General features: G+C 38.7%; 1 protein-coding gene across 2 annotated transcripts; it reads left to right on the top strand.

Annotated features, from left to right (window-relative positions):
- Positions 1 to 971: 971 nt before the first annotated feature.
- Znf286a (zinc finger protein 286A) lies at positions 972 to 22139 on the top strand. 2 transcript variants are annotated; one of them, XM_020173057.2, is made up of 6 exons: positions 972 to 1087; positions 1404 to 1654; positions 2603 to 2691; positions 13927 to 14041; positions 15630 to 15722; positions 17516 to 22139. In XM_020173057.2, the coding sequence occupies exons 2-6, from the start codon at positions 1600 to 1602 to the stop codon at positions 18754 to 18756; spliced, it is 1593 nt and encodes a 530-aa protein (XP_020028646.2). In that variant the 5' UTR covers positions 972 to 1087; positions 1404 to 1599; the 3' UTR covers positions 18757 to 22139. The 2 variants fall into 2 exon arrangements, with proteins under 2 accessions (XP_020028646.2, XP_020028668.1); XM_020173079.2 differs by lacking the exons at positions 972 to 1087; positions 1404 to 1654; positions 2603 to 2691; positions 13927 to 14041 and having other exon boundaries at positions 17458 to 22139.
- The last annotated feature ends 1003 nt before the right edge of the window (positions 22140 to 23142 follow it).

The following is a 23142-nucleotide window of genomic DNA, read 5'->3' as shown; positions in this document are numbered from 1 at the left end:
CATTCTGTAGCCTGAACCGCAGCTGGTTTCACCCCTTGCAGAACAAAGCCCACTGTTCCTTATCTCCTGCCACCTTCTTTTGCCCGCCCCTAGACCTTGCCTCAGTAGCTGGTCTCATCCCTTGCAGAACAAAGCCCCACTGTTCCTTATCTCCTGCCACCTCTCTTTGCCCATCCCTAGCCTTGCTTTCTCCCAAATGCTACTTAAGGCCAGACCCACCGTGAGAAGCTGCTGCGCCACACCCCACACCCCACACCCACACCCCAACCCCCCTTCACATCACCCCCACCAGCCAGCCTGCTTATTAAACTTTTGGACATGAGATACCTCTCCTGAGCCTCCTTTGTGTGCAGTGTGTGGCGTTTTCCTAACAGGCTTAAACTAAGGTAATGCTAAATGAGAAGAGAGAGAAATGGACAAGTTAGAGAATTATTTAACAAATATAATAAATAAGATTTGGTGATAATTAGGTAAGGAAAAAAACCTTGAAGATATTTTGGAGCTGGCAGTAATATCAGGAATAGTTTTAGTTTGAGGTTTGTGGACAGGCTTAATCACGTTTCATTTTGCCTGCAAGAACCTATTGCTCAAATTTGTTGAAAGTAGTTCAATTTTTTCAACTTTTCTCATATGTGAATCTTTATGATTACAAGTAGTCTATGAATACAGCAGCATTGAAATGAGTGTGCAAGCAGGAAACTGCTGTTCCTAAAAGTATACCTTCCATACTGTTTGAAGGCAAAGGATGAGTATGGGGAGAACATAAGCATGGATTATAGCCATATGCTATCATACACCTTACTGTAGAGTAATTTTCGCTGAATTCAGCAGCACGGAAAGTTGCCACGCCTACCTTGTTGGGCGATCAGTCACTGGAGACGCAATCCTGCATTCTCGCGAGACTGAAGAAGCTCCGGAGAGTTCTGATTCTCCCAGCCGCGGCTCTTGGGCTCCCAGTTTCTGAGGACAGAGGCTGGCGGCGCGCAGGGACTTCTGGGAATTGTAGTTCCGGGCGCGGCTCCTCACGCATGCGCGACTCCTAGCTGGCCCAAGAAGTTCACAGCCTTTGTCAGGCTGGTGATGGGAGGTAAGTTGGTTGGTCCAATGCCGCTCCTCTCCGTTCCGCCTCTGCGGTGGCCAGGGGTCGTTCCGTGCCGGGTCTGGGAGCGCACAGACCTTGAACCCCAACCCGTCGCGCTCGGGCCGAAATCCCTGCCCCCCGGGACCGGGATGCGAGCGCGGTGCTGGCGGGTGCGCACGGGCCGGGCGAGAGGAGTGGAGTTGGGGGCGCGCGGGGCAGTTGAGGGTCTGGGGCAGGTGCTCCGAGCGCGGCGGGGCATGTCTGGGCACCTGGCGCGTTCGCGGCAGCCCCAGCACTGTCTCTCCGGTGCTCCATCCCCCAGGGACAGATTCAACAGGCATCTGAGAGGACCCAGCCTCAGATGGCTGTCCCGGCGTTTCCAGGCTCGCGCTCCGGAGGACCTAGATACCCGAGCTGACCAGATCGTGACCTTTCCGCACAACCCTGGAGGCCCTGGGGACTTCTCCCTGTTCTGGCTAGAGAGGTCGGAATTAAGTGAAGAGCAAAATCCTCGGGACATGGAGGAGGTGGTAATCGTGAAGACAGATTTGGCCCAAGTGCCCGAGAAAGGAGGTAGCATTGCTCAGGTGTTGAACTTGCCCTTTTGGAAGGAAAATCGTGGCCTGAGGATCTGTGGCTCTTTCAGACAGCGCTGTTTGCATTGTTTTGGGGGTGAATGGGCTCCTTGAGTGAGTGTGGAGGGCTTCCTCTGGGTTGAACCTCCCCGCCCCTCGACACTAGCGTGGTGCACTATGTATGCACCGTTCAAAGTAGCACCTAATGTAAGCAAAAGACTAAGCTTCTGGGTGTGAGCATGGCCGTAACTATTTTTCTCACATGTTATTTTTTCCAAATGATTCCATCCTTGTCTCCGTCAGTGGGTTTGAGAATTCAGCCTTGTGGTTGCCAAAAATACTTTCCCACACATGTTATCCCACTTTATCCCTACAGTTACTCTGTGGTTCCAATACAGAACATGTTTCTTGTTTAACATATGGAAAAAAAAAAAAAAACAGGCTTAGAAGTCAGGGACTGACTTGTAGTACTGCTAGACCAGTGTTTCTTGAAGTTTGGTCTGTGACCTCCTACACCCAAACACTGCCCCCCCTCGCCCCTCATCCCCTGCTTGTTAAATTTCTAGATTGTACTCAAACTCTAATAATGGCTTTGAGGTGAGGTCCAGCAATTTACATTTTAAGTATGCTTTTAGAATAATTTTTGTGAACTACTGAACCTACTTCCCTGACATTAACTTTATATAGATTAGACCTGGAGAGTAACTGATTTATTCTAATTTCTAGATCAGACAGTACCACCTTCCAGGATGTGTTATATTTAAACCTGGAGAGCAACATTCCTGGGCATCTTCCATACTCCTTGGAGGGAGTAGGTTGTTGTGGGCTTCCATCACTGTCCCTCAGTAAACAGCATATTTAGAATGGTGGAGGTATTTTCAGACTTGTAAGACTGAGTTGCAGCCTGTTGGTCTAGGCCCCATCATTACTGCTCTCTTGCCCTTAGCTCTGTCTTCCCAGGATTTTCCCCTTTCCCAAGAGAAGAGCACAGAAGAGGGAGGAGTGGCAACCCTGCGCCTCACAGCCAGATCCCAGGTGAGTTTATCTACTGATGATTGAAATTCCACCTTGTTTCCTTGGGCTGTCCTGTGGTTTGAACGCAGGGTCTTGCACTTTCTAGGCAGGCACTCTTCCACTTGAGCCACTCCACTTGCCCTTTTTTGTGTTGGATGTTTTCAAATAGGGTCTCTCGATCTATATGCACTGGCTGGCTTCTAACAGTGATCCTTCTGATCTATACCTCCTGAGTAGCTAGAATTATAGGCATGAGCCATCAGCACTTATGTGAGGTATTTTTGTCCACAAAAGCTGGTGTAGAGACCTGAGCTCTCATTCTAAGAGACTAATGGACTCAGTAGGAAATATTTTCTACCATCCAGTACTTATTGTTTCTCTACTGGCAGGGAAGCAGCATTTCCCTTCTTTACTATTCTGTTTTCTGTGCTTGGTCATACGCAAAACTTATTTTATTTTTTTGTTGTTTGCTAGGAGTGTTTTTTTTTTTTTCTCATTTTATTTTATTTATTTGTTTATTTTGTGGTACTGGGGGTTTGAACTCAGGGCCTCATGGTTGCTAGGCAGGCTCTCTACCACTTGAGCCATGCCCCCCCCATTTTATTGTTTTTACATGTACTTATATGTGTATACATTATTTGTGCCAATCCCCTTACCTCCACCTCCCCACCCCAACCCCCAGCCCTGCTTCGGGGCAGAACCTTTTCCACTCTCTTCTCCAAGTATGTTGAATAGAAAACATAGCAGATAATAAGAAAGACATCACTTTTGCTAGTTTGAGATTAATGATAGCTATACAGAGAGATTCCTAGTGTTGCTTCCATGCACTTTTGTATTGCAACCCACATTGGTTCGTTTCTACCAGACCTCTTCACTACTTCCTGGTCCCCTTCCCATAGTGGCCTCTGCCAATTTAAGATTATTTTATTCACTCCTCAACAGGGAGCACATCAACCACATTCAGGTTTTAGGTTTCCTTTCCTTTCCCTATTGCTCCTGTGCATGTTCTCTCCTTAGTGTGTGACCCCTGTCCAATAATATTACTGTACTTGTTTTGGGTCTATAATCTGCATATGAGGGAGAATATGCAATTTTTGGCCTCTGAGCCTGGCTAACTTCGCTTAAGATGATGTTCTCCAGTTCCATCCATTTACTTTTGAATAACAAAATTTCATTCTTCTTCATGGCTGCATAAAATTCCATTGTGGATAAATACCACATTGTCTTAATCTATTCGTCAGTAGTGGGGCATCTTGGCTGTTTCCATAACTTGGCTATTGTGAATAGTGCTGCAATAAACATGGGTGCACAGGTGCTTTTGGAATAATCTGAGTTGCATTCCTTTGGGTATATTCCTGGGAGTGGTATTGCTGGATCATATGGTAGATCTGTGTTTAGGTTTTTTAAGAAGCCTCCATATTGTTTTTGAAAGTGGTTGTACTAGCTTACATTCCCACCAGCAGTGTATAAGAGTTCCTTTCTCCCCATGTCCTCACTAACATTTGTTGTTGGTGGTGTTCTTGATGCTAGCCATTCTAACAGGAGTGTGGTGGAATCTTAGTGTGGTTTTGATTTGCATTTCCTTTATGGCCAGCGATGGTGAACATTTTTTCATGTGTTTTTTAGCCGTTTGGATTTCTTCCTTTGAAAAAGTTCTGTTCATTTCAGTTGCCCACTTCTTTATTGGTTCATTGATTTGAGGGGAGTTTAGTTTTTTGAACTCCCTGTATATTCTGGCTATCAGTCCTTTGTCTGACGTATTGCTACAAATATTTTCTCCCACTCTGTGGGGTGGTCTCTTCAGTTTAGAAACCATTTCTTTTGTTGTGCAGAAACTTTTTAATTTCATGTAGTCCCACTTGTCCATCCTTTCTCTTAGTTGCTGGACTGCTGGAGTTCTATTTAGGAAGTCCTTGCCTATACCTATTTCTTCCAGAATATTCCCTGCTCTTTCCTGTACTAACTTCAGAGTTTCAGGTGGATTAAGGTCCTTAATCCACTTTGAGTTGATACTAGTATAGGGTGATAAACATGGATCTAGTTTCAGTTTTCTGCAGGCAGATAACTACTTTTTCCAGCAACACTTGTTGAAGAAGCTGTCTATTCTCCATCATATGTTTTTGGCGCCTTTGTCAAAAATAAAGTGGGTATAGCTGTGTGGATTCATATCTGGGTCCCCTATTCTGTTCTACTGGTCTTCATATCTGTTTTTATGCCAGTACCATGCTGTTTTTATTGCTATCGCTCTGTAATATAGTTTGAAGTCAGGTATTGTGATACCTCCAGCATTGCTCCTTTTGCTGAGTATTGCCTTGGTTATTCGTGGTCTTTTGTGTTTCCAAATGAACTTTAGGATAGATTTTTCAATCTCTGTGATGAATATCATTGGAATTTTGATGGTAATTGCATTGAGTATGTAGATTTCTTTTGGTAGTATAGCCATTTTTACTAGGTTGATTCTGCCACTACATGAGCATGGGAGATCTTTCCATCTTCTGTAGTCTTCCTTGATCTCTTTCTTCAGTGGTTTGTAGTTCTCCTTACAGATATCATTTATGTCCTTCTTTAAATCAAATACTCCTAGGTATTTGATTTTTTTTTTGAGGCTGTTGTAAATGAACTTGTTTTCTTATATTCTTTCTCAATTTGTTCCTTGTTGGTGTATAGAAAGGCTACTGATTTTTGTAAGTTGATTTTGTAACCTGCTACATTGCTGAAGCTGCTTATGGTGTCTACACGTTTTTGGGTAGAGTTTTTTGGGTCTTTGAGGTACAGGATCATGACTGTATCTTTACCTGTTTGTATTCCTTTTATTTCTTCTTCTTGCCTTATTGCTCTGGCTGGGAATTTCAGGACTATATTGAATAAGAGTGGGGAGAGTGGGCACCTTTTTCTCGTTCCTGATTTTAAGGGAAATGGTTTCAGTTTTTCCCCATTAAGTATGATGTTGGCTATAGGTTTGTCATATATAGCCTTTATAATGTTGAGGTACATTCCTTCTATTCCTAGTTTTCTTAGAGTTTTTATCATGAAGTGGTGTTGAATCTTATCAAAGGCTTTTTCTGCATCTGTTGAGATGATCATGTGGTTTTTGTCTTTGCTTCTATTAATGTGCTGTATTACATTTATTGATTTGTATATGTTGAACCACCCCTGCATCCCTGGGATGAAGCCGACTTGGTCATGGTGAATGATCTTTCTGATATGTTGTTGGATTCGGTTTGCCATTATTTTATTGAGGATTGTTGCATCAGTGTTCATTAAGGAGATTGGCCTGTAGTTCTCTTTTTTGGATGTGTCCTTGTCCAGTTTTGGGAAGCATGTAATACTGGCTTCATAGAATGAGTTTGGTAGTGTTCCTTCCTTTTCTGTTTTGTGGAAAAGTTTAAGGAATGTTGGTGTTACTTCTTCTTTGAAGGTCTGGTAGAATTCAGCTGAGAATCCCTCAGGACCTGTACTTTTCTTTTTTGGGAGACTCTTTATTGCTGCTTCAATTTCATTATGTGTCATAGATCTGTTTAGGTGATTAATGTCTTCTTGGTTCAGTTTTGGATGGTCATAAGTATCTAGAAATTTGTCCATTTCTTCAAGATTTTCCAATTTATTAGAATATAGGTTCTCAAAGTAATCTCTGATTCCCTGAATTTCCATGGTGTTTGTTGTTATCTCCCCTTTTTCATTCTGATTTTACTATTTTGAGACTTTTCCCTCCTCATTTTAGTCAGATTTGACAGGGGCTTATCAATCTTATTTATTTTTTCAAAGAATCAGCTTTTTGTTTCATTGATTCTTTTTCTTTCTTTATTTATTTTTGGTCTCTGTTTCCTTAATTTCAGCCCTTATTTTTATTATTTCTCTCCTTTAGTTTGTTGTGGGTTTTGCTTCTCTTATTTTTCTAGGAGTTTGAGATATAGCATTAGGTCATTTATTTGAGATCTTTCTGTCTTTTTAATATATGCTCTCATGGCTATAAACTTTCCTCTCAGGACTGCCTTTGCTGTATCCCATAGGTTCTGGTAGGTCATGTTTTCATTTTCATTAACTTCCAGGAACCCTTTGATTTCCTCTCTTATTTCTACTATGACCCACTGATCGTTGAGCAATGTACTATTCAGCCTCCAATTATTTGCCTGTTTTCTGCTGCTGTTTTTGTTGTTGAGCTCTAGTTTTAATGCAGATAGAATGCAGGGGGTTATTTCTATTTTCTTGTATTTGCTGAGGGTTGTTTTTTGTCCTAAGATGTGATCAATTTTGGGGAAAGTTCCATGGGCTGCTGAGAAGAATGTATATTGTGTTGTTGTTGAGTGAAGTATTTTGTAGATATCAGTTAGGTCCATTTGATTTATGGTGTCATTTAGTTCTAGGATTTCTTTGTTGATTTTTTGTTTGAATGACCTATCTATTGGTGATAGAGGAGTATTAAAGTCTCCCACTACCACTGTGTTGGAGTCTGTATGTGCTTTTAAGTCCTTTAGTGTATGTTTGATGAAATTGGGTGTACTGACATTGGGTGCATATAGGTTGATGATTTTTATTTCCTTTTTGATGTATTGCCCCTTTTATTAGTATGAAGTGTCCTTCTTTATCTCATTTGACCAATGTAAATTTGAAGTCTACTTTGTCTGATATAAGTATTGGTACTCCTTCCTTTTGGGGGGGCCATTAGCTTGATAAATCTTCTTCCAGCCTTTCACCCTAAAATAGTGTTTATTTCTGTCAATGAGATGGGTCTCACTGTAAGCAACAGATTGTTGGATCTTCCTTTTTAATCCAGTTTGCCAAATGGTGTCTTTTCATGGGGAATTGAGTCCGTTAACATTCAGTGTTAATATTGATACATATATAGTGATTCCTGCCATTAAGTTGTTTTTGTTGTTTAAGGATTTGATTGTGTGCTGTTGAATCAATGCTACTCTCTGATTGCTTGTCTTTTTGTCTTCTGTGGTTTGATGCTTCCTGTCCTCTCGTGGTTTTGTTTGTTTTCATCTTCTGTGTGCAGAATTCCTTGTAGAATCATCTGTAGTGGTAGCTTGGTGGTCATATACTGTTTTAGTTTCTGTTTATCATAGAAGATTTTTATTGCTCCATCAATTTTGAATGATAGTTTTGCTGGGTAGAGTATCCTAGAGTTGAAGTTATTTTCATTCATGGCCTGAAATACTTCATTCCTTGCCCTTCTTGCTTTTAAGGTTTCTGTTGAGAAATCTGCTGTTATTTTGATGAGTTTACATTTATATATTATTTGTTTTTTCTTTCAATATTCTTTCTCTGTTCTCTATGCTTGTTGTTTTAATGATAGGAGGTTCTGTTTTGGTCAAGTCTGGTGTCCTGAAGGCTTCATCTACCTGAATGGGCAAAGCTTTCTCAAGATTTGGGAAATTTTCTGTTATTATTTTATTGAATATATTATATATCCCTTTGGTTTGCACCTTTCTCCTTTAATGCCCATGATTCTCAGGTTTGGTCTTTTGATGGAGTTACTGAGCTCTTGCATATTCCTTTCACAGCTCTTGAGTTGTTTGACTAAGGTTTTTTCTTTAATTTCTATTTTATCTTGGAGCTCTGAGATTCTGTCTTCTACTTGTTCTCATCTGCTGGAGTGGCCTTTAACTGTGTTTTTTGCTTGACTATAGGGACTTTTTATTTCCAGGATTTCTGTTTGAGTTTTTCTTCTGAGGTTTTCCATATCTTTGTTCAACTCCTCTTTTATAATTTGTGTTGTCCTCTTTAATTCATGTAGCTCTCTTTTTATAGTGTCCTTTATTTCACTTTGCTGTTTATTAAGGTCCTCTCAGTTCCTTTGTTTCTGTGTCATCTCAAGTTCTTTATTTTTTATTTATTCATTTCTTTTGGTGGGACTGAGGTTTGAACTCAGGGCTTCATGCTTGCAAAGCAGGTGCTCTGCTGCTTGAGACACTCTGTCAGTCCTAATGTTCTTTATTTTTGGTGTCTTGAAATCTCTTGAGTGCATTCTGGTTAGCCATGTCTAGTATCTTCTCCATGAATTTCTCAGAGATTTCTTCCCAGATTTCTTCTTTGAGGATTTTTTTGTGGACATTTCTGAGTTCCTTAGTTAAATTTTTCGTTGTTTTGTTGAAGTCAGGAACTGGGTATCCATTTTCTTCATTTCATACTGAATCCTGTATTGAATTATTTTTTTGATGGAGAGGTTTCCATCTCTTCTTCTTCTTCCCATTGCTCCACTTGGTGCTGTGCCCCTATATTTTTGGTAGGCTAGTTGGTGGATTTGATTGCCTTATTTCTTTCCCTGACTTAATTTTTGTGTTGTAGCTGACTTGAATGTTAGCTAGGTTGATGTGCTCTATCTGACCCTGGTCCAGGGATATAATTTAGCAATAACAAGTTCACTGGTTCAATGCCAGACCAGTTGTTAATGTATTCTATACAAAACCCCTTGATTATAATGTCTATAAACAGTCAGAGTTTGGGGGGGGTAATGGTTATTAGGCTAATCATAGATTTTGGGGAATTGGTAAAGGTGGCACTAAGAAAGGGGGTAGGTGGGTGGGTTAAGAGGTATGGGAGCTACTGGGTTTTGTGGCCTTTATGTGTGTTTGGGTGTATTCCTGTTATTATAATGGAGGGTGTTTGTGACAGGGATTGCAAGGGGCTGGTGTTGTGTGCAGTTGGTACAGCAAGCTAGTCAGCAGGTGGTGAGTGTATAGGAGGGAGGTGTAGTGTGGTGACAGGTTGGGGGAGGCTGAGAGGGGGAGGTGAAGATAGGAAAGAGTGGTTGAAAAGGGGCAGATAGACTAGTTGGGAGGGAGGACAATGGATTGTACAGGAAAAAGAGGGTGAGTGAAGAGGGTGAAAATAGGGATAAGAGAATAGTGATGATGGAGTTAATAATGCAGGAATAAAAAAAGAAAAAGGAAGAAAGAGGAAAAAAAAAACAGGAATACCATAAAAAACACCAGGTTCAGGAACCACAGAAAGTTCAATCTATTAATAAAAGTTCTGGGGTTATTCCTTAGGTGACCAATCCTAGTATTGGTGTTCAAGTGGAAGCGCTGATGTGTTCTTACCAGGTGACTGGAGTGGTATTTGGACCTTCTGTCCACAAGATTAGTTGGAGTTGTGAGGTGAAGTAAGATTGCCACCTCATGCAGGGTGGTCAGAGCTGTTGTTTTCGGCAGGTGGCAACTGTGTTGGTTTTCATCTGCGGCTTTCTTTGGTCGGCTCCTCCCCCAGCATGGTGGTGCAATTCAGTTTTGAATGCTGCCCTCTGTCCCAGAGATCAGCTTTGGGATCCACCTCCTACCTTGTTTTGGGAGGTTAGTTTGTCGCTTCACTCCCTCTCAGCTTTTATGCCTCTCCCGATCTCTGCTGGGTGCTGGGCATCTCCTCTAGGTGGTTGGCTTGTTAGCCTGTCCCTGCTCTCAGTCTTTGCTGCTTTATGGTGCATTACTGAGAGTTCAGCTCTGAGAGCTTGGTTCCTTGCCCCACCTATCTGCTGATGGCTCAGCAGTGAGAGATTGGCTCTTTTCCCTGCCCCTGTTCTCCAGGGCGGGTTCAACGTTCCACCCCCACCTCTGATGTTGGTGTTAGATTACAGTTCCCTGTTTATGGTTTTCAGTTTTGCTGATGAGGGGGAGTTCAGTCTGCCCAGGGGCAGCGCTGCATTATTTTTCCAGGGTGGGGTGGAGTGGGGAGGTGGATATTGGAGCGGTGCATGGTACATGATACTCTCCTGTTTCTTCTGCAGTTTCACACAGCCAGCTTTGGAGCCAGCTGGCATGGAGAAATGGCGTTTTTGTTTCAGTGCAGCGCAGCATAGGGAAACTTTCCTTGGGCTAGGGGTCCAGGATGTCATACATTTTGATTCTGATTGATGTTCTGTCTTCTGCTTCTTGGGAGAAGAAAGAAAAGGGAAAAAAAAAAGAAAATAAGCAGCCAGGGACTTTATTCCCAGGGCCAGAGGTAGGACACACCTTGATGGGTGTGCCAGGTTGGATTTTCCTGACTATTAGGTGCAATTAAAGGCTGAGTTAAGGGTCAGTCTTTGAATTTTATCTGTACCTAATGTGATGGCAGTTATTATTTTGGCTAGGAGCAATCAGAATTACCCAAATGTGGCTCCAACATCTCAAGGAGGTTTCTGGAGTCACAGAGATCTGATTCCCTACCTTAGCTGCCATTTTGAATCTTCCATCTGGAAAACTATTTTAAAGATAGTACGGTTCATACTTCTTAAAACTTACATTTCATCTTAAAACTTGTGTTTCTCACTCATGTTGACTATAAGTAGGAATTTAAAGCACCTTAAATGCCAAAATGATTAAATATTCAATTCAAATCAATGCTAAAAAAGTAAAGCCTATGAAGACTTAAAAATTTAGTTAAGATCCAAGCCTCCCAGAGGAAAAGTACTGAAGTATTATGTCTACAGCATACTTTTACATTGTTGTTCCCCAACCCCCAAGAACAAGTGTAGCCAGTAAGAATTTTTGAATTTAGGTGGTGGTTGTACTATGGATAATTATTGTGTTTCTCTTTCAACTTTGGGATATGTGAAATATTTGGTGGGGTTTTTGTTTTGTTTTGTTTTTTGGTGGCACTGGGGTTTGAATTCAGGGCCTCATGCTTGCTAGGTAGGTGTGCTTACTGCTTGAGCTACACCACCAGTAAGAAGGAAATTCTATAGTTATAGGCTTTTTTTTTTTTCTGATGGAACTGGGGTTTGAACTCAGGGCCTACACCTTGAGCCACTCCACCAGCCCTTTTTTGTGATGAGTTTTTCCAAGCTAGGGTCTTGCCCAAGCTGGCTTTGAACCGCCATACTCGTGATCTCTGCCTCCTGAGTAGCTATGATTCTGTGTGAAAGTTTTTATATAAAGAAGTTTGATAGAAAGAAAGCTGCGCTCCATGATGCTTGTGGCATAGTACTACTCAAAGATTTCTCAAGCAGTCTTTCTCATTGGTACTATAATCCAAGTTATGAATATTAGTAGACGTTGTACTTTGGCAGTGTTTGCGAAAGTGACTTCCCGGCACCCTTTGATTTGCCTGTCTGTGTTGGCTTCTCACCTGCTTTACATAAGTCTTGAATACTTTAGTAGTCAAGAAGCTTTAAGTTCCATTTGATGAAACTCATCTCAAACTGACTTATGCAAAAAAGATAGATTTATTGACTGAAAAATCCAGGTCTGGCTAGAGAGGCCTTGAGCAGTACATTAAAACCTACGTGACCACTGATTTTCTCTCCATGGGTTTAGCTCTCAAGCAGGCTTTTTTTTTTGTCTGGCCTCAAATAAGTTTTTGCTTACATATTGCAGTGTTGAAGGCCAGAGAAAAAGAACAGTTTCTCCTAATCATTCCAGCAGAAGTGCTGTGATGATTACAGCATATCAGCCCTATTCCTGAGTCATTATTAACCTTGTCTAAGAGTAATTGTGAAATAGACCTGTGTGCACATATACAAGCTCATTCCACCCATTACTCCAAGATACAACCAGTATTACTTGAGCTGTATAGACTAAAAGTGACCAGACACAGCAGCCAGAGGAAAATCAGGGTACCAGTACCAAAAGAAGGGTGAATGCTTCTTATAGTTCAACACTTTGATATTAGGTTCAAAACTGTTACAGCATCAGGGTAAGTTGAATCTTTTATGGAAATTAGAAAAATTGTTCTTTTCTATTTCATTAGATTTCATTTGATGCTAATAGTGCAACTTACTAGAATTTGGCCTTTTTAATAATCTCTTACTTATTAGATTTTTTAAAATAGTAATTTTAATTCTTACTCATATAACAAGGCAAACAACACTGAATATAATATAAAGGTATTATTACTTCCCTCCCCAAATTCAGTCCCTCACCTCTCCTATGGAGAGTAACAGTCTGTTGTGTATTTTTCCATTTTTGTTGAGCTTGCACTATTGTATGCATGTACATGGTATGCTGTATTTCCTTCCATTTTCCTGTCAGTCACCAATGTTGGGATAATGTTTTGGGTAGCCTATTCTATATACAGGATATAGCTTTTAAAAAACTTTTAAAATAAGGAAATGTGCACATTCACATTTAATATGTGTGTTTCAAATGTTTCTTGCCATGTGATGTTTATAATTCTATTTCCTGTGCTTTCTTTGATTCTCCTTTTGTATTTCTTCCTACCTTTTATGCAGCAGTTTGCATTTTTGTTCTGATTTTTTTCTTCCAAAAGTTTAGCAGTTGTCATTGAGTATTTAGCTATGTATGTACAGATTCTAGAATCAAGATCATTTTTCCTTATAATGTCTTTGTTGCTCTGCTCATTTACTTACATAATTTTCTTTAATAAAATGAAAGTTTTAAGGCTATGAAATTTTCTGAGCACGCTTTATCCATTTGGCATTGGATTTTGTATTTTATTAATGAAATAATATTTCATTATTTTTATATTCTGATTTTCAGTTATCAGTCATTGCTCTGTTCTGTTTCTGTTTGGGAATTTATTGAAATTCACTATTACTTTTCGCAAATGCTTCATGAATATTTAAATAAAAGGTGTTTTCTGTCTGGTTACAGCACTTGGCATATGTTTGTTCCAGCACCTTGGAAAAATACTTCCATTCCCTGTGGTTTTACTTACAGGGGTATGTTCACTACCGATGTGTATCTATCACACCATTATTCTTTTTGTATTTTTTGCCTTATAGAAATACAACCTTACGAAGTTTTACACATAAATGTTTTTGAGTGAAATCTGTAATCTTAATCAGTTTATTGCACTCATTTTTCAATTTAATGCCTTTTATCTTGAATGAATTCCATGTTTAAATGAATTTAATGGTCACTGTCAGCCTTTTCATTCCTTGACTTCTCTTGTTTGCAAGTTTTATATTGCAGTTATCTTCTGAAGGCTAGATTGATTTTTCAAGTTTTTATTAAGGACTTACAGGTGAATTATGCAGACATGCCTTTTTTTCTCTCTACGTATAGTTTATTTCCTTTGCAAACAACATTTTTGATTCATTGGTTTATATTTTAATACTTTATTTCCCAGAAAAATTGCAATCTCTCAATGGAGCAACCATGGTCTTATTTTATTTGGTTCTCGTTGTTAACATAGTGCCTGGCACACCAATAATAATCAGTGACTTTACATAGAATATTTGGAATCTGTGCACTATTAGAATATATTCCATTTCCTTGTTGAATGTATCTCAGGCCTCTGTCCCAGTGCAGAAATCAGATGAAAGGAAGGCTATCAAATGAAAGTCGGTGAACAAAGTTATGTTTTGTGTCTTAGGAAACAGTGACATTCAAGGATGTGGCCATGGACTTTACACCAGAGGAGTGGGGGAAGCTGGATCCTACACAAAGGGACGTGATGCTGGAGAACTACAGAAACCTGGTCTCACTTTGTAAGAACGGATTCTGTTCTCCTTGTGACTCTGAAACCTGCTTATGGGGAAATGATTACTTCGTTAAAAATGGAATAACTTAAAAAACCTTCATTTTTGCATTCAGAAGTCATAAAGTATTAGTTCTTTTGAGCTAGAGAAAAATCTTTTCTTGCGTTTTGTTCTGTTTTGTTTAATAATGGGTCCTTGCATATGCTAAGCATGTATTCTACCACCAACCTACATCCTCACCTTAGAAAGAATTGTGTTTTGTTGTTGCTTGGGTTTTAGGGTTTTTAAATTAATTTATTATTATTATTTTGGCAGTACTAGGGTTTGAACTTAACCTCATGCTTGCTAGGCAAGTGCTCTACCACTTGATCCATAACCCCAACCTGAGAAAAATCTGTTTCTGCTCTAGGTTCTTGGTAAAATGTATGCTTGTTGTATATGAAGACTCAAGTGACAACTTAATTCATACTAGGTTAAAGGAAAAAATATATATCTTGACTCAAAATCACATATATCATCAGGAACTTCATCCATATATTAATTTTTAGTCAATTGGTATGACTTTGCCCTGTATTAGCTTTATTCTTAGAATCTTCCTATGTAACAGAGGTGGCCATTGGCAGCTGTAGGATCACATTATTCTCCCAGTTAGATAGCTAAGCAAGAGAGAAGGAAGGGAGAGAGGGAGGGAGAGAGGTGGGGGGGAGGGAAGGAAGGAAGGAGGGAGGGAGGGAAGGAAGGAGGGAAAGGGGAGGAGGGAAGGGAGGGGGAAGAAGGGAAGGGAGGAAAGGATGGAAGGAAGGAAGGAAGGGAAAGAGGAAAGAAAGAAATGCTTCTATCCTAGGAGTTTAACAAATAGGGTCACATGCCCACCAGAGAAACAATCATAGAGCCAGAGAGGACTGTGGTAGCCCTTCCCAAACCTCATGTAACAAATTCCTGAAGAAAGTGACTTTTAGTAATTGAAACAGAAGGAAAGGAAAAATGTCAGAAGGCAAAAACTAGTAACCATAGTCACAATTTTTATTAGCATAAATTAACTGTACAAAGGGGTTTAGTTTTGAAATTTCCATACGTACATATGGACATTTCCATATGTACATATGCATACTTTGATCAAATTCAACCTGTGTATTGCTCTTTCTTAATGCCCTTCCTTCCTAAACAGTATTTAGGGATTTCATTGTGGTATTTCCATACATATATAATGTATAGCACAATTTTGTAGTGCCACTGAAATTTCATTTTTTTTCATCTTCTTCCCTGAAGTAAGGACTAATCTGTGACTAACTGCAATATCACGCTAAAATTTCCTCACACACTAAGGAAATTAAAAAACATTCTCTTCCTTTTCGACAGACAAAAATCATTCGTCTTTACAAACCCAGTTTTACTGTGTATCGGGCATAAACTTTTGCTCCAAGTGTTTTAAGCTGCATTTAGGGTCCATCTTTTCTCACTCAGATCTTCCTGCGATAGCTCGACTTTGTAGCTCAAGAGGTTGGAACTATACTCCAGTATAGATCTTTGTATCCATCATAAATAGCGAAATTTCTTTTTTAAAAAATTTTCCTTCCTTTTTCTTTTTAACAAATAGGGCTTCCTGTTTCCAAATCTGAGAACTACAATTTGGATAATGGAAAAGAACCACTGAAGCTTGAGAGAATAGTGCCCAAATGCAGCTATTCAGGTGAGTCAGATAGATGGGAATCTTCAGAAATGTCCAGCAGGACAGTGAATAAATGGCACTTTTCAGTGCCTAAGAAAGTAGATTAGAAGTGCCTATGTGCTTTTATTGTTTTTTTAAATATTTTAAATTTTAAAGCATTTTAAATGCGTAAATCCAGAAAATAAAATAACATGTATCCATCACCACAATTAAACACGTCTAATATTTTACTTCATTTGACGCTTCCTTTTTTTTTGCAATATAAAATACATAAAGGTGTCATAACTTTTCTATGAATCTTCACAAATCAAACACATTCATGTAGCTAGTGTCCATATCAAGATAACAACTTTAATAGCACCCCTACAAGCACCCTTGTACCCTCGTCTTTCAGTCACTTCCTTCAAGGGTAACCTTGTCCTAACTTGTTTAGTTTTGACTCTTCTTGAACTTCATGTGAATGGAATCATACTGTATAGACTCTGTGTCTGACTTCCCTCCTTGAACACTAATTGGAAGATATATCCACGTTATGACTCATTGTTACTGTTGATTCTCATCCTACAGCTTTCATTGTGTCACATTCTAGTTTATCCATTATCCTGAAGATGGGCATAGGGATTGTTTCTAGTTTTTGGTTCTGTGAAAAGTGTTGTTATGTACATTCTTTTTCGTCTGTCTTTTCATAAACACATATATGCATTTCTGTTGAATATATACATACAGGTAAAATTGACTCATAGGTTAGGTGCATGCTCATTTTTTGGTAGAGGTTTCCAAAGTAATCATACCAGTTATATTGTCATCAGCAGAGTATGTGACTTCTAACTGTAGCACATGCTTGTCAACACTTAATGTTGTCTTGTCTTTATTTTTGTCATTCTTATAGGTTTGTGATAGCTTATATTTTTAAAGAAATAAAAAATATTATTAAAGTTGTTTCATTATTTCCTTCTCTAGAAGTAAACACTGTGTATTGAAGTTAAGTTTGAATCATTGTACTATTTCCATGTGCATATGCATATATTTATATATATATAAGTACATAAAATATTATGTATATTTTGATTAATCTATTTTTTAACTTCACATTGTATTTTATTAATTTTTTGTTAATATGTAATTAATGTTTATTACATTAGTTCATAGTTTCTGAACTAATATGCAGTAAGTTCATTGTGTGAATAAACTGCAGTTCATTCAATCCTTTCTCTATGTTAGGTTATTAGAGATGGTATCAATATTTTGCTACCTCAGATGGTGTTGCAGTGAAAAGCTTTATGCATATATTACTTCATGTATTTAAGTCACAGGAGATTTTTAAATCAGGAGCATATTATAAAAAACATTGTCAGGAAGATTAAATTGGTAATGGAATGCATATCTGAACTTGAGTAGGGTCGAAAGTCTAGAAACTCAGAAACCAAAACTGTACTCTATTCTAAGATGATAACTGCATGGATATTTATTGTCGCTATAGGTGTTCTGTAAAGTGTGGCTTCTCCTATCCTGATCTTGAGTACTCATTGCGTACTGGTCCACTGGTACATTGCTTCATCTGCATTTCTTCTTCTATATTTCTGGTTCTTTTCCTCTCTTCTGATTCTCCTGATTAGGTGTACTCATTTTCTCTGCATACGCTGAGCATTTGTCTCCTTCCATTTGCTGTTTTTTTGCAAATCATCTAGTGAAAGAGTCAATACACTTATTCCATAAAGGCATATTTTTCACCTACAGTAATTCTTGCCTATTACAGAACTGGCTTTTGTTGAGCACAGAAAACAAAGAAAATTTGCATTTCCAATGTATTTCAGACATGGAGAGTAGACCTGAGAGCAAGAATTCAACTTCAGAGCAAGATTTTTCCAAAGAAGGTTGCAGCAAAAGACATCAGGTTGCAGCAATAGACAGACTGACAAGGAATGGTGTCTATGATTCTAACTTGGAAACAGCCCTTGAATGTGAAAATTGGCTAGAGAGTCAGCAAGGAAATCGGGAGAGGCACTTGAGAGAAATGTTCACCCACAATAATGAGCTCCCCAAGGAAAGAGATCATGAACATGATGTATTTTGGAAAAATTTCAATCAGAAATCTCTCCTTTTGACTCAAGACAGAGTTTCCAAAGGGTCCTATGCTTTTCATACACTTGGAAAAAGACTGAAGCAGAAATCAGACTTAATGAAAAAGCAGAGAACCTATAAAGAAAAAAAACCTCATAAATGTGATGATTGTGGCGAACTCTTCACTTACCATTCAGTGCTTATTCGACACCAGAGAGTACATACTGGAGAGAAACCTTATACCTGCAATGAATGTGGGAAGTCTTTTAGCCACAGAGCCAATTTAACTAAACACCAGAGAACTCATACTAGAATTCTCTTTGAGTGTAGTGAATGCAAGAAAACCTTCACAGAAAGCTCATCCCTTGCAATACATCAGAGAATTCACATTGGAGAAAGACCTTACGAATGCAAAGAATGTGGGAAAGGTTTTAACCGAAGCACACATCTTGCACAGCATCAATTGATTCATATTGGAGTGAAGCCTTATGAATGTAATGAATGTGATAAAGCTTTCATTCATTCATCAGCACTCATTAAACATCAAAGGACTCATACTGGAGAGAAGCCCTATAAATGTCAAGAGTGTGGGAAAGCTTTTAGCCATTGCTCATCCCTTACTAAGCATCAGAGAGTTCATACTGGAGAAAAGCCATATGAGTGTAGTGAATGTGGGAAAACATTTAGTCAGAGCACACACCTTGTTCAGCATCAGAGAATCCATACTGGAGAAAAACCATATGAATGTAATCAATGTGGGAAAACCTTTAGCCGGAGCTCAAATTTTGCTAAACATCAAAGAATTCATATTGGAAAGAAACCTTATAAATGTAGTGAATGTGGAAAAGCCTTCATTCATTCATCAGCTCTTATTCAACACCAGAGAACTCATACTGGAGAGAAACCCTTTAGATGTAATGAATGTGGAAAAAGTTTTAAGTGCAGTTCATCTCTCATCAGACATCAAAGAATTCACACTGGAGAACAACCCTGAAAAATTATTGAATGTGACAAACTGTAAGTTGGATTTATCACTGTGTCAAATACTTGAATGTTTAGGTGGAAATCCATAATATCCTGAGGAGCATTTCTACATGCATCTAATCTCACTTGCTTAATAGATAATTTTGAACCATAGAAAGAATGTTCCTAGTGCATTGATATGGTAATTATGAAGTCTTCTAGCCAGATATCTCAAAAGTTTTATCCTCAACCTTCTAAATACCCACTTGTGGAAATTTAAGAAATTTCTGTGAGAGGATGCTTGTATAGGTATTGTGAAATCCATTTCCTCCCATTCTTGGTCATAACACAGCCTTGATGCAGCCTCCACTTTGTAAGGAAATTCTTAGTTTGAAGGCTAGGCTGAGTGCTCATGTCCTTATCATCAGAAAGACACAGAGTTGTTACTCTGAGTCCAGGTAGACACCTATATCATTTCCCTAGGAAATATCATTTCCCGTGTTAGCCATAGAAACTCTAATCACCAAAGGAGTTGAAAGTTGCTTTGGATCCACCCACTCACAAAGGCTGCTGTCTGATTCGATAAGCAAACCTAAAATGTTACAGCATATTGTAGGTTATGTTCACATGGATTGGGTTGGTCATAGATTTAGATAGTTGTTATCATCCTGTTGTGGAGATTCATTTTCCAGTTCCCTAATATTTACCCTGAAGTACAGGATGGGTCAAAATTTTAGCAATAGTTATTGGTCAGGTCCTTTTTTTATCTTGTGCCTGACATTAACTGAATCCTTGATTTTTCTACAATGAAACTATCAGGAAAACTTCATTTCTCTTTGTCACATTTAGAACAAGCCCTAAGGATATTGAGAGTCTGAAAAGTTAATAGGTTCAATGTGTTATTTTATTTAGCGTCACATTTCAGAAGAGAACTGAAGCAACTGTGGGGACATACCTTCTTGTCGTGTATGGAAAAAGCTCACAGGATAGTCCTCAAGTGATTCACTTGGGGATAAGCAGTGTCCCTTCTTGAAGAAAAAGTTGCCACTTCTCTGGGCTTCATGTTTACCTACTTTTGTTTTGGCTCTTTTTCTCCATATGTCCGGTTGGTCTTTATCCCAGACTTCTTAAGAAAGCAGTCAAGGCATGAAATCCCAGTGATCTGTTAACTTAAATTACATGGGTGACCAAAGATCAGTGGTGAGATTGGAAACACAAAAGCAGGAGTTCAAATAAATTTTTAGAAAAATACTATACAAATGTTAATTTTTTTATTCTCTTCCATATTACATGTTATGAAAAGAAAGCTATACAAAATGATAGAAAAAAAAGAAAAAATAATTATCACAGACTTCTTCCTTTTTGTCTCCTGATTCTTATCCTTTAGTTTATATTCTTGGCTCCTCTACATTATCCTTGTTACTTCTTATTACCACTTCTAATTGCCACTTAGTAGATCTTAACTTCTATGATTGAAGACAATTAGGGGAATAGAGTTTTTAAGAAGTTGTCGCAGGGAAGAGCGCTGTCATAAAGAGTGATTGGAGTAAGTTCAACAGAGATGGAAATAACAGAAATTGAGGGTGAAAGGATTCCTCACAGAGATTTTAGAATGAATAGAGAAACACATTGAAGAGGGTCAAGGTGGGTGGAAAGACTTAGGGGTAGAGGTCAAGTTAGGAGAATGACTGACTTGAGACAATATAGGAAAAAGAACTCAACTCTTTGATCACCTCAATCTGTATTATTAGTGGATGAGAGCAGGTACTGACAAACTAGGGCCTGAAATCGTAGACCAAGTTTGGCCCACTGCCTGGTTTTATAAATTTTATTGGATCTCAGCCACCTGGTTATTTACATGCTGCTTTTGTATACAACAGCAAAATTGAGTAGCTGCTGCAGAGATTGTGTCTTTGGGCTGCTATAACCAAATTTCATAAACTGAGTAGCTTTTAAACAACAGAAATTTATGCCTTACAGCTTAAGTCCATGGTGAGGGCAGCAGTAGGTCTGGTGAAGGGTTCATAGAAGCTACCTTCTCTCTGTGTCCTCACATGGTAGAAGGCAAGAACACTGGTCTCTTCAGCCTCTTCTAAACACACTGATCCCTTTCATAGGGCCCCTAATCACCTCCCAAATACCCCATTTCTTAACACCAAAGCTTTGCTTCCTAGGTTGCCTAATAAGAGTTTTGGAGGGATACATTTCTTTCATAGCAGATTGTATGTCCCAAAAAGCCTAAAATATTTGCTACTTAATACTTTACAGAATATGTTTGCTGGCCCCTGTGCTAAAGCATCCTTGTCAAGAGGAGGGTTGAGGGATTAAACTATTCAGAAATCAGGTGGAATAGAAAAGTTGTAATGATGGTGACCTTGCTCGTCAGTAGAGACTAAAGCCATTATAGTTACCACGTAAGGCAGACTATTAAGCAGAGTATGGCTGATGAACATCCCCAGTGAGACTACCCATGAGCCCAGTAGTACTCTCACTCTAGTCTATTTTTAAAGTTACAGAATATTGAGAGAAGTGAGCTGGGGAGAATAAGAGATGAGAAATGATGCATCAAAATAGTCTTAACCTTAAGATTTTACTATATATTGTCAAGAAAATTTTGCAATTATCAAAACTTCTTTTTATTATTCCAAAAGCTTGAATGAAAAGAAACTCATTTGGAGGCCAAAATTCAACTAATGAAATAAGACCAGCATGAGCTTTTCAAAGTTGAGTTTGCCTTTCCTACTTAGCAATTATGTGACCCACTACTTACTCTAAATTTTCTGTGAAATGACAACGCATATAAAGGAGCTTAGCATACAATAAGTAATTATATAGACAGCCTTGATCATGTGTGCTCACAAGTGTGTGCTTTCTCTATATATATGTAAACATGTAATAATATTACATATTTTTAAATATATATACTTTTAATGAAGTGGTTAGGCATTGGACAGTACAGGTTCCTTAAGAATGAGTGATTTTTCTCCCAACTTTTGGTTACTGATTTAGAGCTATGACCATCATAGAGAAGGAGCTTCACTTTCTGTGTTTGCTTCTGTCTGGTGCTGTTCCTTATAGTTTCCTTAAGACTTTGTGGAACCTGCTGGTTTTCCACGTGAATATCACTTAAGCAGGAGCTAGCAGATGATTCCAGATATTCTAATTTGCAAGCTAATTGCAGTTTTATGTTAAGGGACTTGCTGTCAGCTAGTTTTACTGGGAACTCTGGTCCTTTACACTTCAGTATTTGTCCTTTTTATGCCTGATGTTCAACATGACTACCTGTTTGTATCCCAACATGAATCTTACAAGTTTTAATGATATGCGTTTTAAATGTTTTTGGTACCTTATAAATTGAAATTGACTGTTCTTATGGCCATCTATCTGTCAATAAAGATGTTTTTTGTAAATGGATTACAAAATTTACAATTTTTGTAAATTGTTTTAAATTCTCATTTGAGAATATTTTAAGATGTAAAGAAAGACCAGGCTTAAAACATCTCCATATCATTCAGAACACCAATCAGATTTTTAATTGTTGATCTGGGCTTCACAGCTTCTGAGGACATGGGGTGGAGAATTTCCTCAGTAGCCCATGTATCTGTGAGAGATTATGAAATAGAGGAAGGTTGCTTCTACAAAACAGTGCTGAGTCCTCAGGCCAAGTACAGCCCCATTCACTTATAAGGGGTGGCAGGGAGTGGGGAGTTTGTATAAAAAGCACAGTTAAAACTAGGCAAAATATGGTTTAAAATGATTTAGTGTAATTTTTGAATCACATCTGGTTTGGGAGAAATGAATGTAACGTCACCTAAAAATGATTGTATAAGAATACCAAACATTCAAATTCATTGGCAATTAACTAGTTCAGTTATCTAATGAAAGTCAGACGTGGGTTTTATTTTCTTAAAATGTATTTTCACTTTGTTTCCTTTTTGTTTGTTATTGTTTTGTTGTTTGGTTGGTTTTTTGTCCATTTTTTGAGCCAGGGTTTTGCTATGTAGCCCAGCCTGGCCTAAAACTACATCACCCTTCCAAGTGCTGAGATTACAGGTATACAACACCCTGCCTGGCTCCCTCCTTTTTTTCTTTTTTGTACCAAAAATGATTTACATTGGAAGCTTTCTCCCTTTCCCTTTCTTACCTAATTCTTTCAAGGACTGGACTCAGCCCCTCACCCTCACTGTTAGTTTTCTTAGCAAGGGAGGAAGCTGTACTTCCAATTAATGCTTTCAAAAATATACTTTCACCGAATTGCTGTTTACATTTTTCACAATATAACCTCTTCTTAACCTCTATTCATCCCTAAACCTGATAATCTGCCCTTAGATTGTGCTGACTGTATATAAAATGTGCATATCTCATTTCCCTCTCATCCTTACCATTTCACCCACAAATATGTTATTGTCATATCAGG

The sequence above is a fragment of the Castor canadensis genome, chromosome 11 (genome assembly GCF_047511655.1).
Source record: "Castor canadensis chromosome 11, mCasCan1.hap1v2, whole genome shotgun sequence".
Taxonomy (NCBI): domain Eukaryota; kingdom Metazoa; phylum Chordata; class Mammalia; order Rodentia; family Castoridae; genus Castor; species Castor canadensis.
The sequence above is the reverse complement of the archived record's forward strand: the minus strand, read 5'-3'. Positions and strand labels throughout refer to the sequence as shown.

Excerpts from the sequence above, each read along its gene's own strand:
- Znf286a (XM_020173057.2), top strand. The coding sequence starts at position 1,600 with ATGGAGGAGGTGGTAATCGTGAAGACAGATTTGGCCCAAGTGCCCGAG. Across the intron at positions 14,042-15,629 it reads CAGAAACCTGGTCTCACTTT|GGCTTCCTGTTTCCAAATCT; the intron begins GTAAGAACGGAT and ends TTTAACAAATAG. Across the intron at positions 15,723-17,515 it reads GCCCAAATGCAGCTATTCAG|ACATGGAGAGTAGACCTGAG; the intron begins GTGAGTCAGATA and ends AATGTATTTCAG.